This window comes from Carassius carassius, chromosome 22, assembly GCF_963082965.1.
Source record: "Carassius carassius chromosome 22, fCarCar2.1, whole genome shotgun sequence".
Classification (NCBI taxonomy): domain Eukaryota; kingdom Metazoa; phylum Chordata; class Actinopteri; order Cypriniformes; family Cyprinidae; genus Carassius; species Carassius carassius.
In genome coordinates, this window is record NC_081776.1 from 4,726,007 (window position 1) to 4,743,873 (window position 17,867).

Consider the following 17,867-nt stretch of genomic DNA (forward strand, 5'->3'; position numbering starts at 1 on the left):
TTTGGCTCCACCTCTAAAGCCTTTTCTATAGTTTAATCACCACAATAATAAAAGGGAAGATCTGCAATGCAATCAGACCTGTGTTTCTCCAATTCCATGAAAACTTCAGTGAAACGGTCAGGCTGAAACCGCTCCGTGCTCACTGCTTTGAGATTACAGGCAGCATTTGCAGATGTTTCGATGGAAAGTAAAAATCTGAACCATTTCAATGTAATGAAAGCATTTACTCTGGAGCAGAGATGGGACAAGACCCACATCTGTCTGTGAGGGCAACCCCGGGTCCACGGAGCTTAAAATGCTTCCTGATTGCGTAAAGCTTAAATTGCTTCTCTCAGTGAAATGTTGTGCCTGTGAGATTGGACTTATACACACACACATTTTTTTAATTTTTTTTTTATTAAAAACATTCAGGCAAAAAGAGAGGATTCAGAATGGGGAATCAGTACTGCTCCCTGCTGGTGAACCCTTCAATCCTATGCCAGTTGTTTTCTGCCTCTGCTGATCATATTTTCAACCTCCAGCATCATATGATCAGCCTATTGACCTGAACGAGAATAAAAAAGCTCATGACTGCCTTATACTCCCCTTCCCCTTCTCTACCAATGATAGTAAAGGACATCAATGAAGGGAAAGACTGATTCAATTTATAAACAACATGACTGGCCTTTTCCAGCCTTCTAACAATGGTCTTGGATTCATATATAGCTGTACTCTCAGGGAAATTCACCTCGATTGCTCTGACAACATTGTATGTCCATAAATAGATGGACAATTTGAATCACCTTCAAGCATGATTACATCACAATGGTTTAAAAGAGATCTGAAATAAATAAATATTGTGGAATATTTTGAGTTTTAATGAGACCACGTCAGTCAAACATGAAGCTACTGTACATTAAAGCTGGGGAGAGCAATTTTTCAAACCAGAGACTGACTTCATGGAAAGTCAACACATGACACACCACAAGCTGATATCAGTGATGGCTGTAAAACAGATTTAATCAAAGCGAATTTGTATTGTGACTGGCAGCAAAATAGACCTTATACATCCAGATATCCATCTGTTTTAATTTTGGACAATTACTTCTTACTGGGTGGGTTTGGGATAAGGTTGGACTGTATGACTACCAGTAAACTGTTCAAAATGAGGTACCTTAAAGGGTTATGAAAATTAGCCAATAGATTACTCACTCTCAAGTCATCCTAGGTGTATGTGACTTTCTTCTTTCAGACGAATCCAGACAGAGTTGTATAAAAAATTGTCTTTGATCTTTTAAGCTGTTTCATGGCACTCAGCGGGTGTTGCATGCATCCAAAAGAAATTAAATAAAAATCACCCATCCATAAAAAAAAAGTGTCTCACACGGCTCCGGGGGATGAACAAAGGCCTTCTGTAGCGAATCGATCAATTTAAAAAAAAAAAAATCCATATTCAAATGGTAATTATCACTTGCGCTCACTGTTCTACATGGAAGCAGTTCCGGGCGGATGACGTTTGAAGTGAAAAAGTGAAAAGTGAAAGTGCCGTGACATACAGCCAAGTATGGTGACCCATACTCAGAATTCATGCTCTGCATTTAAACCATCCAAAGTGCACACACACAGCAGTGAACACACACAAACCGTGAACACACACCCGGAGCAGTGGGCAGCCATTTATGCTGCGGCGTCCGGGGAGCAGTTGGGGGTTCAGTGCCTTGGTCAAGGGCACCTCAGTCGTGGTATTGCCATCCCGAGACTCGAACCCACAAGCCTAGGGTTAGAAGTCAAACTCTCTAACCACTAGGCCATGACTTTGGCGCTGTGTATGCGCCGCTCAGGAGTGATGCACGCGGAAGTGTGGTTTTCTGACCTCATACGTCATGCTCCCGGAACTGCTTCAGTGTGCAACTGTTGGCGCAAGCTACATTAAAGTGATTATTACGTTTTGAATATGGATATTTTTCTTTAAAAAAAACTGCATCGATTCACTACAGAAGGCCTTTGTTCATCCCCGATCCGTGTGAGAATTTTTTTTTTTTTAACGGATTGGCGATTTTTATTGAACTTCTTTTGGACTGATGCTTGCAACACCTGCTGAGTGCCATTAAACAGCTTAAAAGATCAAAGACACATTTTAATATAACTCGGACTGGATTCGTCCGAAAGAAGAAAGTCATATACACACAGGATTCCTTGAGAGTGAGTAATTTATGGGCTAATTTCCATTTTTGGGTGAACCTACCCTTTAAGGTGTTTTTTACAATAGCTTTGAAAGTGGCTCATCGATTGTTATTATTACATAAAAGTAAGATTTTGGTCATACCATTTACTCCTAGTCATTTGAATGACACAGTTGCATGTTGCTTACATAATCTCATATACAGTGTGATGCCTCCAGCTATGGGCAGGTTTCAGTGAGCACATAACAGAAAAAGCTTCTGTTATTAAATTATTTCATAAGCAGAAGTCTAAGGAATGTGTGGGTGTAATGACAGAGCTGGCAAAGATTAAAGCATAAAGAGAGAGAAAGAGGCACCCAAAGTGAATGAAGGACTGAGAGCGAGCAGGGGTGTGCGAGGTTACTCACGCTGGTGACTCTGCGATAGATTTGAGCGGGGTTCTGACACTCGGAGTAAGGGTACTCAGAGGTAGCCATCTCCAGCATGCACATTCCGAAGGCGTACACATCCACCGACTCGTCGTATTTTTCCTCGTACATCTCAGGCGCCATGAACTCAGGGGTACCTTAAATCAAAAGAACCATTCAGAACTCTCAGTGCCTGAGATCTCTACTCACCCCAGCAGGAAGGGACAGAGAAGAAGGAGGATTGAGGAGGAGAACTGCATTGCTGCTTCTCAGGGGCCTGAGAGGAGACAAAGAGGGGGAGCAAAAGATGTGGATAAAAATAAAAGAAAGAAGAATGGGGAAAACCGGCCTCAGTTATTTAGAAGTGAAAGAATCCAGTTTTCTCTGCAAGGCCTTTAGAGGATCTATTTCAGTACTTCAGACTTGTGCACAAAGTAACATCTCGCAAACAGTAAGTTGATTTAAGCCAGACGCACATGCGTTGGTGAAGGCTACTTTTAGAGCTGACTGATGTACTTCAAAACAGTGTTTATCTTTACAACACGGCTGTGCCGCCAACACGTTAAATGAGGTACCGGACAGCGGTGGGCGACTAGCTATGGAACTTGATCTATGTCAACAACACAGTTATGGAAAACACATGACTGACTCACCTTTCTACTAGCCTGTAATGAGAGAAGGTTAAGCAGGTTAATGCACAGAGCAAGTCCATAGCTAGTGAGCGCAGACGTTCGTGCACTAGCGCGCATTAAAAGGCCTGGCACAGAAAACCAATAAATAAATATAGATTCATTTTTTTAATATTTCCGTTTTTGGATTAGGTTGCTTTTATTGACTTACCACTTGCTCGCCATTTTTTTACATACTTACTTCTCCGAATTGCAGGACATTAAATAACCCATACAGAGGAGTGAGACCAGCTGAGATTATAGCCCTACAGTTTAAAGGAAAAAATCCTCAAAAACCAGAAAGAAAAAAAAAAAACTAAAAAAAAAATGGAAACAAGTAAATTTCAGCGGAAACAGAGGGGATTCAAAAAGAAATGTATCACAATATCTAAACCATCTGAACAGGAAAAGGGGAAAAACTGGTGAGGCAATCAGGAAAACCTTTGGAAAAAGATGTCAGACATTACTGGCGGCAGAAGAATTTCTAGGATTTCAATAATTATAGACCACAGGTTCCAGGCCAAAGTGTTTAATCTGTTAATATTCATGCAAAAAGTTCCCGTAGCACACTTACTAACAAAGCGTTATCCACTATGTGGCTTTGTTGGTATTCTTAAGGCATATATTACCCGAAATACCCTGAAGTTTATGGAAACTTAACCGACGGTTCGCAGCACGACGCCCGCGGCGACGATCGTCGTGTCAGGACCACTGCCCACGTATCGACGAGGACACGAAAGGTTCAGTAGACTTTTTGCTTTAAATGAATGGTTGTTGTCATGGTGTAAAGAACAGAAACTGCTATTTGTTAATAGAACCAAAAAAGAACCGTTTACAGGCCAATTAGTTTCAGATGGGAAACAGCAGGATCTAAAGGTGTTCCCCCAGTTCGTAATAAGTTCTCCTCTGGGTTTCCCCCGTCTCTACCCCAAATTAAACTTGTGTCCTTGGCTGTCTGGAAAAACTGTGGTCTAACTTGAACAGTGTAGCTCAGAGCTACAGCATGCCTTAAATATCTGAGCGTAACTGACAGCAAATGCCCCATCTTCCCAATTTCACCTCATCATTGAAAAGACAAGCAGTGACATGATACATATTTTATATTGTATATGCCATGGTGAACTGACTTGGGAGGTGGGGAAAGCAAGAATGTTTTAGCGCTGGGTCGTACCTATGACACTCTTAGCGAATGAAGAGCGCTTGAGGGTGGCCAAGCCCAGATCACCGATCTTAACGGAGCCGGTGGGACCGGTGATAAAGATGTTGTCACACTTAAGGTCCCGGTGAATGATGGGAGGAGCCCTGGTGTGGAGGAAATGCAGGCCCTTCAGAATTTGCCGGCACCAGCTCCGCAACACCTTTATCTTCATAACCTTGAAGCGCTTAAGATACCTAAGGAACAAAGACATTAGAGTTGAGAATTATCGCCATGTTCTTCTTCACTGGACCTTGACGGAGTAAAAACAAGCAACAGATGTATCAACAGAAGATAATAGATGTCTACAGGTCTCTGGTTTGGCGTTCCCATTTTGCATAGACCGTTTCAACCAATGAAACCATGAGGAGAATGAAATATAATTAGAAAACTCTCTACTCAACAAGATCTCATTTCAGTCCAGGGGTCCAAGGATCAGGGAGAATTAAATGATTACACAATGATGGGTCTGGGTGTTGAAAGCATCCTTATGGACCGTTGAATTCTCTTCTATGAGTCCCAGTTAGAAGAGAGGACAACCCCATATGAAGGCGGCGGAACAGAACATTCGTTAGATTAGCTTGGCCTAATCAAATCTTGGAGCCAAGCCATAGCCAGAATTTGGCCTTATAATCGTCATTACAACAATCTACTCAGTTCAAGCACCAATACACAGGGAGCTGGGTACCCTTTGCCCCATAATGCCCTAGGCGAAGATGAGCACAAGCTCACAAGCAAAACAAAACGTATACAGTAGCACAATTGACTCATTTGTTAGGGGATGGGACTTTATTTTAATCTGAAACACCGTTTGCTCTCCTACCTGTTTGAATCAGATAACTGAACAAATAAATATCTGTTTATGGATAACAGTAATTGTGCTTCAGAAGTTTAATCCTTTCCTCTTCCTTTTCCTCTTCTCATTGTAAAAGAAAAATGGCAGCCAGCACGAGAAGTGATATTAGAAGAGCGTTTTTGTGTAAAGAGATTATCTCTTAGGTGGGTGGTGGTACAGGGCGGCTTTGATGGAGTGTAGTGGCTGACTGACAGGTGGGAATGGAGCCAAGGGTAAGTCCTGAGGCGATACGGGGGAGAGCAACAAAGCCTGATTCAAACCTGTCTTATCACTCAACACACCCAGTGGCTCCCAGAGGGTCCCAACAGGCTGTTCTCCAGCTACTCTTACAACTCTCTCAGCACTTCTTGAAATATTACAGTCATTTAAAACACTGTCAATAAGTCAAAGGCCTGAAACATTCAAGAAAATATTATACATTTTGATTGTCAGATTTCTCTTTCAGATCGACTACTGTCACGGAGCAGCAGTTTGAATAATGTGAACAGTATGATTATTTTCAAAATGTCGGACTAGAAAGTTTAAAAGGTATTTTATGTGAGGACACGGGCAGGGTGAGGGACAAAACCCATCTGGGCAGTTATGTCTATGGTGACCCAGACAAATATGAGAGCGAAGAGTAGTTTAGGCATGGCTGTGTCAGTAGGATGCTCCGTTTGATAATTGTTTATCTTTGCGGTCGAGGAGCAGCCATGCAGAACGCCACACACTGCTGGGATGCCAGGGCTGATGAACACAAATCAAGCCTGACATTGTTTCTCATTTTTCCTTTTTCGCTCATCTCCCCATGTCTCCTCCACTGTCTTTCTCTCCTGGCAGTAATGGTGGTGTTCCTGTTGTTGTGAGCCATGTGAGAGATAACTAATTGTGTGTGACTGAGGCTCTGTGGATGATGGATCTTTGTGGGACTCCTTTTTATGTGTTCTGGAAACTAACAACAAATTATGCATAATTTATTGGTTTCTTGGTGACGTCTTCATGTGCATGAATCAGCAGTTATTTATTTATTTATTTTCATGAAAATCTAATACGTCTGTATGCTACATTTCTATGAACTGCTTTGGGAGGTGGTAAAAGGAAGAATGGTACCATAGTCATGTACTAGTATTTAAGTGGGTCTATATGGGGACTGGGGGGTGGTGGGTGTCAGAGCCCACACATCCACAGGAGGGGGCTGCTGGTCCAGTTTGTGGTTAATCTCACTATAGCTCCTGCATCTGTTCAGTACCCACAATGTGTGTCTCACCCCTGCGATCATTCTGGTAACAGTTCTCACTCAATCGCTCTATTGTGACTGTGTTTTGTAACAGATAATCACAGCCTCTGTGGATGGTCTGCTGATGGTGATGGACATGAGCCTGGTGAAAAGCATGTTTGAAAGGCCATCTTGTTACATTTGAATGCAGTATTACAATGCAAAATTAACTGCAGCGGATGCTGTGAACTGGAAAAAATGTGACAATGAAAAACCTGTGAAACACTTTATGCAAGTGTTAACAATCATTTACATAATACCATAATGCTATCAAGCACACACTTTTGCTGAATTCTGCATTTAACCATTCATTAAGCAGTATTATGATGGACAGACAATATAATATGAAAGTGGACCAGATGATCTTTACTCACGTTTTTAGGGTTCCTGACGTCATGAGCTCTGTGACCAGCACAATGCACTTGCGGCCTTTGGAGGGCGACTCCCATGAGTCGTAAAAACGCACAATGTTTGGGTGCTGCAGACCTTTCAACATGCCGGCCTCTTCCTTGAAGCGCGTGCGCTCTGATTTCGACAGCTTTCGATCCTGCAAGGATAAGAACAGAAGAAATATATACCTTTTAGCCACCCATTTTACTTAAATGTGATGGAAACCATACTTAGCAACCGTTTATTGCATGTTAATAATTTCTGAACCGATACACTTAGGGGTAAGTATTACAGATGTGCTTTAAATCAAATGCCATGGATTTATGTTAAACCACTATGGCCCATGAGGGAACTAAAGGGGGTCCACTCAAACTTAAATAACGTAACCCGACCCCAGATTCCTGCCAGCCCTCCAAAAGAGCCTGCATAGACAAAACATAAAGCACAGGAGGAGACCAGTCTCGTCCAGTTTAAACACTCTTATCTTGTGCTTAATCCCTGTACGGACCACACACAAAATGCACCTATGAGATAAATAAACGGCAAAAGCTAGGTGCAAGTTGCAACTGGTTCAACATGACCGGTCACGGAAAACAACACTACATCATCTCCCCTGACTTTCTGACCCACCCCAAAAAACTCTAATATTCTATCCAGGGGAGCCTGACCTGCCCAATCACAACAGTGTCTGGGTTTTTGGATGGAACGCACCTCCCTGCGCATGTGGGTTTCCAAGCGTTGATGTCAAAGTTCCTTTTTCCGGTCAAGCTGGGCTGTTATCAGCAGTTTAAACAGTGTGCGCAAGCCTGATCATTAATCATTATTATAATTGCTCCAGCAACCACCAGTGATGAATTAATACAGTGGCACTTTGTGGAAAAAAGGCCACTTTTCTGTGGCCTACTTTTACACAAACCAAGCTCTTAAATCACGTATATTACGTGAGGGCTTATTCTATTCTGCAAAAGACTTTGCCTGCATACCTGGTGGAAAAATTGCTACATGCATCTTATAAAAGCTAAAAAAAATTAAGAGTTCAGTGAAGACACCTATAGATTCTCTGGCTTTCTGCAACCAGTGTATTCGGTGTCATTCTAGAATACTGACGGTGGCATTCTTTCTCCACATTAATGCAGACAGAGTCATTCATTTCCCAAATGCACTAACAACTGTACTAGCAGCAGGCATCTGCAACCCATTAAGTACAACTAATCCCAAACGACAATGGAGATAGAGAGAGAGAAAGACAAAGAGATTCAGCCTTAGATTGGGGAATGAAAAGTAAACACTATTGACTGGGGTGCAGTGCAATGAGAGCAGAAAAGAACCATGATGGAGAGGGCAAATCAGAGTGAGAAAATGCTGAAAACACATAGTCGTACGCAAATGCTTGGCCAATGCACTCCTGTTGTGCGTACTTGCATACTGTGGTGACATTCAGTTAGTTAGGTATGAACATGCTGACAGTTTAACTGACATTAACTAACTTGCTCAGCAAGGTTCTCTTCAAGCTCTTGCTCCAACAGCAGTTGACCTGAAAAATAAAGTGACAATAGAAGGAGGCAGTTCATGCTAATGCCCACTTCAGCGCCACTTTGGGTGCAAAATTGAGCATGGAAGCATTCATGTACTTGTGTACAATATGATTTTGGGCACCCAGACCACATTTTAAAGCCAAACTTTAAGGTAGGCAGTGTTCTGAGTCTCCTCTCTGCAAACAGAGGTCATCTTATTTCCCATCTCACTGAGTCTGTAGATAATCTAATAAATGGCTGATAACACAGGACAAAGGAAGAGGGTTGCAGCTCTGCTAGTCTGTCTTCTGGTCTGAGGCAAAAAGAAAATGGAGATGGAGATCAAAATCTCAAAATCTTCAATGGAGATTTTGCATTCACTCAGACTGATAAGACACAGGAAGAATAAACAAGTGTGAGTGAGTGGGCGAGCATGAGCGTGTGAGAGAGTAAGGGAAGTGATGAGTTTAACTTTGGCACCTCATGCATGCTTGTCTTGGCAAACTGCAAGCATCATTTTTAGCACCCACTTCCCAAAATAAAAACACAGGTGCTCTTCTCAATCATGTGATGAAAATAACTGAAGGTTTGATTACAGGAGTAAACACAGCTTAAACGGATATCTCACTGTAGGTTTAACTACATAAAACAGACAAATTAGACAGGGATACCCTTGCAAGTGGAGGCTACGAAAAAAAAATCATAATTGTTGATTATTCTCTTGAAAATGTAATTGTGATTATTAATTAGGATTAGCACAATTTACATTGAATGTTGTTTATACGCCTCTTTGAAGAAACCACATGCCATATTTTGAGACGAAAATAAGCTGAAAACACTAACTGAAAAAACCTATTGCTTTTTTATATAGTATTAAGCCTCAAATGTGAAGTATACATTGAATTGGTTTCTTCTTTAAATACAAAAAGTAAATAAATAAATATAACTGGTATTATAATGTTATACTAAAACTAAAATCATCCTTAAGATAACTTGTCCAAGGAAAGAAACATCTTAAGCAAGAAAAATAACATAAATGGACTTTGAAAGACTAATTGCCGCTCTGAACAATATCCTAATTGTGACATCCATAATTATAATCGCGATTAGAAATTCAATTATTTGTGCAGCCCTACTGCATATATAAACAGAGAGAATTTGTCAGTAAAGCCGCTTCTGTAATCAGCTGTAAATCTCCATCACCTGCGCGCTTTCACATGGAGCAGCATTAACTACACAGAACCATTGTTCACTGACAAGCTATGCAAAATATGTGCAAAATATGATTGTGGTTTTGCGTAGCTTGTCAGGGTTACCACTGATTACAGAACCGGCTTTACTTAGATGCGCATTAAATATCGCATGCGATTTATTGTGCAGCCCTAGAGAGAATTAAAGATTTTTAGAAAACCCGAGATACCCATGTTTACAGTTATCACTTCATTAAAGAGGAGAGATAGAATGTCAGAATATTTTCTTAGAGGGTGAAAGGGTGAATTCTTGGTAGCTGAAAATGGGTCTTCAAAAGTTAAAAGACTGTATTATAAAACAGTAAATTCAATAATTAGTAATGTTTCTGAATTTTTTTTATTGATGAAATGCTGCCTTTATGAAAATAAGCCTCAATTTCTTTCAAAAACAACCCTTTTTCAAACTTTTGAATGTAGGGTATGTAGGCGTGAAAGAGACAGCATATGTGCCCTTCTTATCTATTAACTAATTCACAGCCAAACAGATCAGCTTTTAACTCTAGTACTGCTTAGCCAGTCACGTGAGCTTGTGCACAGACAGTTCAAGTCAAGTCAAGTCTCCTTTATTTATATAGTGCTTTAAACAAAATACATTGCGTCAAAGCAACTGAACAACATTCATTAGGAAAACAGTGTGTCAATAATGCAAAATGATATTTAAAGGCAGTTCATCATTGAATTCAGTGATGTCATCTCTGTTCAGTTAAATAGTGTCAACAATCAAGTCAACGATATCGCTGTAGATGAAGTGACCCCAACTAAGCAAGCCAGAGGCAAGGAACCGAAACTCCATCGGTGACAGAATGGAGAAAAAAACCTTGGGAGAAACCAGGCTCAGTTGGGGGGCCAGTTCTCCTCTGACCAGACAAAACCAGTAGTTCAATTCCAGGCTGCAGCAAAGTCAAATTGTGCAGAAGAATCATCTGTTTCCTGTGGTCTTGTCCTGGTGGTCCTCTGAGACAAGGTCTTTACAGGGGATCTGTATCTGGGGCTCTAGTTGTCCTGGTCTCCGCTGTCTTTCAGGGCAGTAGAGGTCCTTTCTAGGTGCTGTTGATCCACCATCTGGTCTGGATACGTACTGGATCCGGGTGACTGCAGTGACCCTCTGATCTGGACTACTACGGTGACCTCGGAATAAGAGAGAAACAGACAAATATTAGCGTAGATGCCATTCTTCTAATGATGTAGCAAATACATAGGGTGTTATGGGAAGTGTTTCCGGTTCCAGTTTACCTAATTAATGCAGCCTAAAAATCCTTTTACGGATTTGGATATTAAAAGCATATTAGTATGTTATGTGTAAACCAGGTTAAAGAGATGGGTCTTTAATCTAGATTTAAACTGCAAGAGTGTGTCTGCCTCCCGAACAATGTTAGGTAGGTTATTCTAGAGTTTAGGCGCCAAATAGGAAAAGGATCTGCCGCCCGCAGTTGATTTTGATATTCGAGGTATTATCAAATTGCCTGAGTTTTGAGAACGTAGCGGACGTAGAGGATTATAATGTAAAAGGAGCTCATTCAAATACTGAGGTGCAAAACCATTCAGGGCTTTATAAGTAATAATCAATATTTTAAAATCTATACGATGTTTGATAGGGAGCCAGTGCAGTGTTGACAGGAACGGGCTAATATGGTCATACTTCCTGGTTCTAGTAAGAACTCGTGCTGCTGCATTTTGGACTAGCTGTAGTTTGTTTACTAAGCGTGCAGAACAACCACCCAATAAAGCATTACAATAATCTAACCTTGATAAATGCATGGATTAACATTTATGCATTTGACATTGAGAGAATAGGTCGTAATTTAGATATATTTTTGAGATGGAAAGATGCCGTTTTACAAATGCTTGAAACGTGGCTTTCTAAGGAAAGATTGCGATCAAATAGCACACCTAGGTTCCTAACTGATGACGAAGAATTGACAGAGCAACCATCAAGTCTTAGACAGTGTTCTAGGTTATTACAAGCAGAGTTTTTAGGTCCTATAATTAACATCTCTGTTTTTTCAGAATTTAGCAGTAAGAAATTACTCGTCATCCAGTTTTTTATATCGACTATGCATTCCATTAGTTTTTTAAATTGGTGTGTTTCACCGGGCCGCGAAGAAATATAGAGCTGAGTATCATCAGCATAACAGTGAAAGCTAACACCATGTTTCCTGATGATATCTTCCAAGGGTAACATAAAGCGTGAAGAGTAGCGGTCCTAGTACTGAGCCTTGAGGTACTCCATACTGCACTTGTGATCGATATGATACATCTTCATTCACTGCTACAAACTGATGGCGGTCATATAAGTACGATTTAAACCATGCTAATGCACTTCCATTGATGCCAACAAAGTTTTCAAGTCTATGCAAAAGAATGTTGTGGTCAATTGTGTCAAACGCAGCACTAAGATCCAATAAAACTAATAGAGAGATACACCCACGATCAGATGATAAGAGCAGATCATTTGTAACTCTAAGGAGAGCTACTCGGTACTATGATACGGTCTAAATCCTGACTGGAAATCCTCACATATACCATTTTTCTCTAAGAAGGAATATAATTGTGAGGATACCACCTTTTCTAGTATCTTGGACAGAAAAAGGAGATTCGAGATTGGTCTATAATTAACTAGTTCTTTGGGGTCAAGTTGTGGTTTTTTGATGAGAGGCTTAATAACAGCCAGTTTGAAGGTTTTGGGGACATATCCTAATGACAATGAGGAATTAATAATAGTCAGAAGAGGATCTATGACTTCTGGAAGCACCTCTTTTAGGAGCTTAGATGGTATAACATGGGTCTAACATACATGTTGTTGGTTTAGATGATTTAACAAGTTTATACAATTCTTCCTCTCCTATAGTAGAGAATGAGTGGAACTGTTCCTCAGGGGGTCTATAGTGCACTGTCTGATGTGATACTGTAGCTGACGGCTGAATGGTAGCAATTTTATCTCTAATAGTATCGATTTTAGAAGTAAAGTACAACCCGAATTCCGGAAAAGTTGGGACGTTTTTAAAATTTTAATAAAATGAAAACTAAAGGAATTTCAAATCACATGAGCCAATATTTTATTCACAATAGAACATAGATAACGTAGCAAATGTTTAAACTGAGAAATTTTACACTTTTATCCACTTAATTAACTCATTTAAAATTTAATGCCTGCTACAGGTCTCAAAAAAGTTGGCACAGGGGCAACAAATGGCTAAAAAAGCAAGCAGTTTTGAAAAGATTCAGCTGGGAGAACATCTAGTGATTAATTAAGTTAATTGATATCAGGTCTGTAACATGATTACCTATAAAAGCTTTGTCTTAGAGAAGCAGAGTCTCTCAGAAGTAAAGATGGGCAGAGGCTCTCCAATCTGTGAAAGACTGCGTAAAAAAATTGTGGAAAACTTTAAAAACAATGTTCCTCAACGTCAAATTGCAAAGGCTTTGCAAATCTCATCATCTACCGTGCATAACATCATCAAAAGATTCAAAGAAACTGTAGAAATCTCTGTGCGTAAGGGACAAGGCCGGAGACCTTTATTGGATGCCCGTGGTCTTCGGGCTCTCAGACGACACTGCATCACTCATCGGCATGATTGTGTCAATGACATAACTAAATGGGCCCAGGAATACTTTCAGAAACCACTGTCGGTAATCACAATCCGCCGTGCCATCAGCAGATGCCAACTAAAGCTCTATCATGCAAAAAGGAAGCCATATGTGAACATGGTCCAGAAGCGCCGTCGTGTCCTGTGGGCCAAGGCTCATTTAAAATAGAGTTGTTCCGATTCCGATACTAGTATCGGAAATATCTCCGATACCACAACAAATTCTGGCATCGGCATCGGCGAGTACATGAACCCATATACCGATCCGATACCATTTTCAAGACCTAGTTATGAATGCTAGCTTTGCCTAACCGCTGCACGGTTCTTCTTCGCTGCTCAGAATGCATTGCAAACACAGGACGTTGTGCTGTAATGCCACAAGCAACCCCTGTGTAGAGCAGCGAAGAAGAAATGAAAACGCGTTAGCAGCACTGATCTATATATGACTGGATCGCTCATCGCGTTCTAAACTGCCAACAGACAGTGAAGCCGCTTCTATATTATAGATCAGTGGTTAGCAGTATGTCCGCTGTTTAGCAGTATTTCAGACTGGACCAACCAGACAGTAAAACGGCGACTAGGGACCAAGACGGTGCTGAAAATTTTAAAATGTGATGATACCAGCGTCTCTGTAGAACCGGTAGTAAGTTTGAGTATATTCGTTACCCGCAGCTGCGTTCAGTCGCTTCCGTGTTAGTCTAAGCGCAGGGCTCCAGACTGTAGCCGAATATATATACTAGTGTCTGTGAATATTAAACTGCAAAATACTATTTAAATATTACTCCTGCAAAGTCTACATCTCTGTGGGAGACATGCGCAGATGCACGGGAGCTCGCCGTTTTGTGGCCTCTGCCGTGTGTCACTATATGAGGACTTGAACGCATAAACCGTCACTTCATGAGAATTTAACGTTTCATTTGAGAAAACTGTCATATCATAAACACAGACACTCAAAGATCTTCATGGCGAGTAAATTGACAATATATTAAGCTACTGTTGTAGCCTACAGTAGATTTAGCTACGTCTCTATGTAGTAATAATACGTCTCTATTAATAATAATAATTATGCCTAGACGGTTGCTTGTTTTTTACTTGTCTTGTTGTAAAGAGATTATCTGATTAATATAGAATTTTTTATATTCCTAGACTTATTTGTTGCAGTTTTTTATACACCAATATTGTAAAACTAAAATACTAAAATACCTTTTTTAGTTTGCGGTGTTAGATTTTTGGCTGCATTTGAAGTTCTTTTTCGCTTAAGAAATTAAATAATATTACTGTCAAATTCATGTCAGATAATAAAAATACTGTAATAAATACAGTAGTTAACCATGTATTTGTTCATGTTTTATCAAGGGATAAGTCTGGAGCACACCATAAAATAATTCTAGAAATTTACACAGGGCTAGTAGTATATACAGCTGTATATACAGATACACACCCAGGTATCGGATCAGTACTCGGTATCGGCCGATACCCTGAGCCCAGGTATCGGAATCGGTATCGGGAAGAGAAAAAGGGTATCGGAACATCTCTAATTTAAAATGGACTATTTCAAAGTGGAATAGTGTTTTATGGTCAGACGAGTCCAAATTTGACATTCTTGTTCAAATCACGGACGCGGTGTCCTCCGGGCTAAAGAGGAGGGAGACCTTCCAGCATGTTATTAGCGTTCAGTTCCAAAGCAAGCATCTCTGATGGTATGGGGGTGCATAAGTGCATACGGTATGGGCAGCTTGCATGTTTTGGAAGGCTCTGTGAATGCTGAAAGGTATATAAAGGTTTTAGAGCAACATATGCTTCCCTCCAAACAACGTCTATTTCAGGGAAGGCCTTGTTTATTTCAGCAGGACAATGCAAAACCACATACTGCAGCTATAACAACAGCATGGCTTCGTCGTAGAAGAGTCCGGGTGCTAACCTGGCCTGCCTGCAGTCCAGATCTTTCACCTATAGAGAACATTTGGTGCATCATTAAACGAAAAATACGTCAAAGACGACCACGAACTCTTCAGCAGCTGGAAATCTATATAAGGCAAGAATGGGACCAAATTCCAACAGCAAAACTCCAGCAACTCATAGCCTCAATGCCCAGACGTCTTCAAACTGTTTTGAAAAAAAAAGGAGATGCTACACCATGGTAAACATGCCCCGTCCCAACTATTTTGAGACCTGTAGCAGAAATCAAAATTGAAATGAGCTCATTTTGTGCATAAAATTGTAAACTTTCTCAGTTTAAACATTTGCTATGTTATCTATGTTCTATTGTGAATAAAATATTGGCTCATGTGATTTGAAAGTCTTTTAGTTTTCATTTTATTAAAATTTAAAAAACGTCCCAACTTTTCTGGAATTCGGGTTGTAGTTCATAAAGTCATTACTGCTGTGGTGTTGGGAAATATCAACACTTGTTGAGGCTTTATTTTTCTTTAATTGAGCCAAGTATTGAATAAATACCTGGGGTTATGTTTGTTTTCTTCTAAAAGAGAAGAAAAGTAATCGGATCTAGCAGTTTTTAATGCTTTTCTGTAGGATAGGTTACTTTCCCGCAAAGCAATACGAAATACCTCTAGTTTTGTTTTCCTCCAGCTGAGCTCCATTTTTCGGGCTGCTCTCTTTAGGGTGCGAGTATGCTCATTATACCATGGTGTCAAACTGTTTTCCTAAACCTTCCTTAAGCGTAAAGGAGTAACTGTATTTAAAGTGATAGAAAAGAGAGAGTCCACAGTTTCTGTTACATCATCAAGTTGTTCTGAGGTTTTGGATATGCTAAGGAATTTGGATACATCAGGAAGATAACTTAAAAAGCAGTCTTTTGTGGTAGAAGTGATGGTTCTTCCATACTTGTAACAAGAAGTAGAATTTACAATTTTGGCTATATGAAGTTTGCACAGAACTAAATAATGATCTGAGATATCATCACTTGGCTAAATAATTTCAACACTATCAACATCAATTCCATGTGACAGTATTAAATCTAGAGTATGATTTTGACAATGAGTAGGTCCTGAAACGTGTTGTCTAACCCCAATAGAGTTCAGAATGCCTATAAATGCTGATCCCAATGCATCTTTTTCATTATCAACATGGATATTAAAATCACCAACTATTAAAACTTTATCTGCAGCCAGAACTAACTCAGATGTAAAATCACCAAACTCTTTAATAAAGTCTGTATGGTGACCTGGTGGCCTGTATACAGTAGCCAGTACAAAAATAACAGGGGATTTATCATTAACATTTGTTTCTCTGGATAATGTTATATGAAGCACCATTACTTCAAACGAGTTATACTTGAAGCCTGCCCTCTGAGAAATCCTGAAAACGTTGTTATAAATTGAAGCAACACCTCCCCCTTTGCCTTTTAGACGCGGCTCATGTTTATAACAGTAATCTTGGGGGGGGGGGGGGGGGGGGGACTCATTTAAAATAATGTAATCATCAGGTTTTAGCCAGGTTTCTGTCAAACAGAGTACATCTATATTATGAACAGTGATCATATTATTTACAAAAGGTGTTTTCGTAGAAAGGGATCTGATATTCAATAAGCCAAGCTTTATCATTTGTTTATCCATATTGCATCTGTTTTTTATTTGTTGAACCTCAATTAAATTATTAATCTTAACTTGGTTTGGACGTTTTTTGTTTTTTCTAGTTCGGGGAACAGACACAGTCTCTATAGTGTGATATCTAGGTGAAAGAGTCTCTATGTGCTGAGAGTTAACTGACCTCTGTGACGGGAGGCAGCTAGCCGATGGTCGGTTTAGCCAGTCTGTCTGCTTCATGACCTGGGCCCCAGTTAGTCAAGTATAAACTCTAAGACTATTTGCCATATTTCTAGAGAGAAGAGTGGCGCCACCCCAGGAGGGATAAAGACCATCTCTTTTCAACAGGTGAGGTCTGCCCCAAAAGCTCGTCCAATTGTCTATGAAACCTATGTTATTCTGTGGGCACCACTTAGACATCCAGCCATTGAGTGATGACAATCTGCTATGCATCTCATCACCACGGTAAGCAGGGAGGGGACCAGAGCATATTACAGTGTCTGACATCGTGCTTGCAAGTTCACACACCTCTTTAATGTTATTTTTAGTGATCTCCGACTTGGGAAGTCGAACATCATTAGCGCAGGCATGAATAACAATCTTACTGTATTTACGTTTAGCATTAGCCAGCACTTTTAAATTTGCCAAGATGTCAGGCGCTCTGGCTCCCGGTGACTATGGTGGCTGGTGTCTCTATATTCACGTTCCATACAATAGAATCACAAATAACTAGAGCACTTTCATCAGGTTTCTCAGTGGGTGCATCACTGAGTAAGGGGGAACCTGTTTAATGTTTTGATCGGAACAGAATAGCAGTGTTTTGACCCACTACTACGCTGCCTCACTGTCACCCAGTTGCCCTGCTGCAGGGGCTCTGTTGCCGGAACCGAACAATGTACAGGAATCCCTGAGCTAGATGCATCCAAAGCCATATCTAGAGTCCTAACATTCTTACTGTCCTCAATTAAAGTTTGGATGCGTGTCTCTAATTCTGAAATCTTCTCTGTCAGCCTAACTATTTCCCTGCATTTATCACAT

At 40.4% G+C, this 17,867-nt stretch overlaps 1 protein-coding gene across 1 annotated transcript in view; it reads right to left on the reverse strand.

Moving 5' to 3' along the window:
* Nucleotides 1-17,867, reverse strand: part of LOC132098747 (serine/threonine-protein kinase WNK1-like) — an 87,545-nt gene that overhangs the window by 31,212 nt on the left and 38,466 nt on the right. The window contains exons 3-5 of the mRNA XM_059504902.1: nucleotides 6,918-7,090; nucleotides 4,409-4,629; nucleotides 2,570-2,727 (exon numbers count right to left, since the gene is read on the reverse strand). Coding sequence (XP_059360885.1) covers nucleotides 2,570-2,727; nucleotides 4,409-4,629; nucleotides 6,918-7,090 — 552 coding nt within the window. The remainder of the gene's footprint in view (nucleotides 1-2,569; nucleotides 2,728-4,408; nucleotides 4,630-6,917; nucleotides 7,091-17,867) is intronic.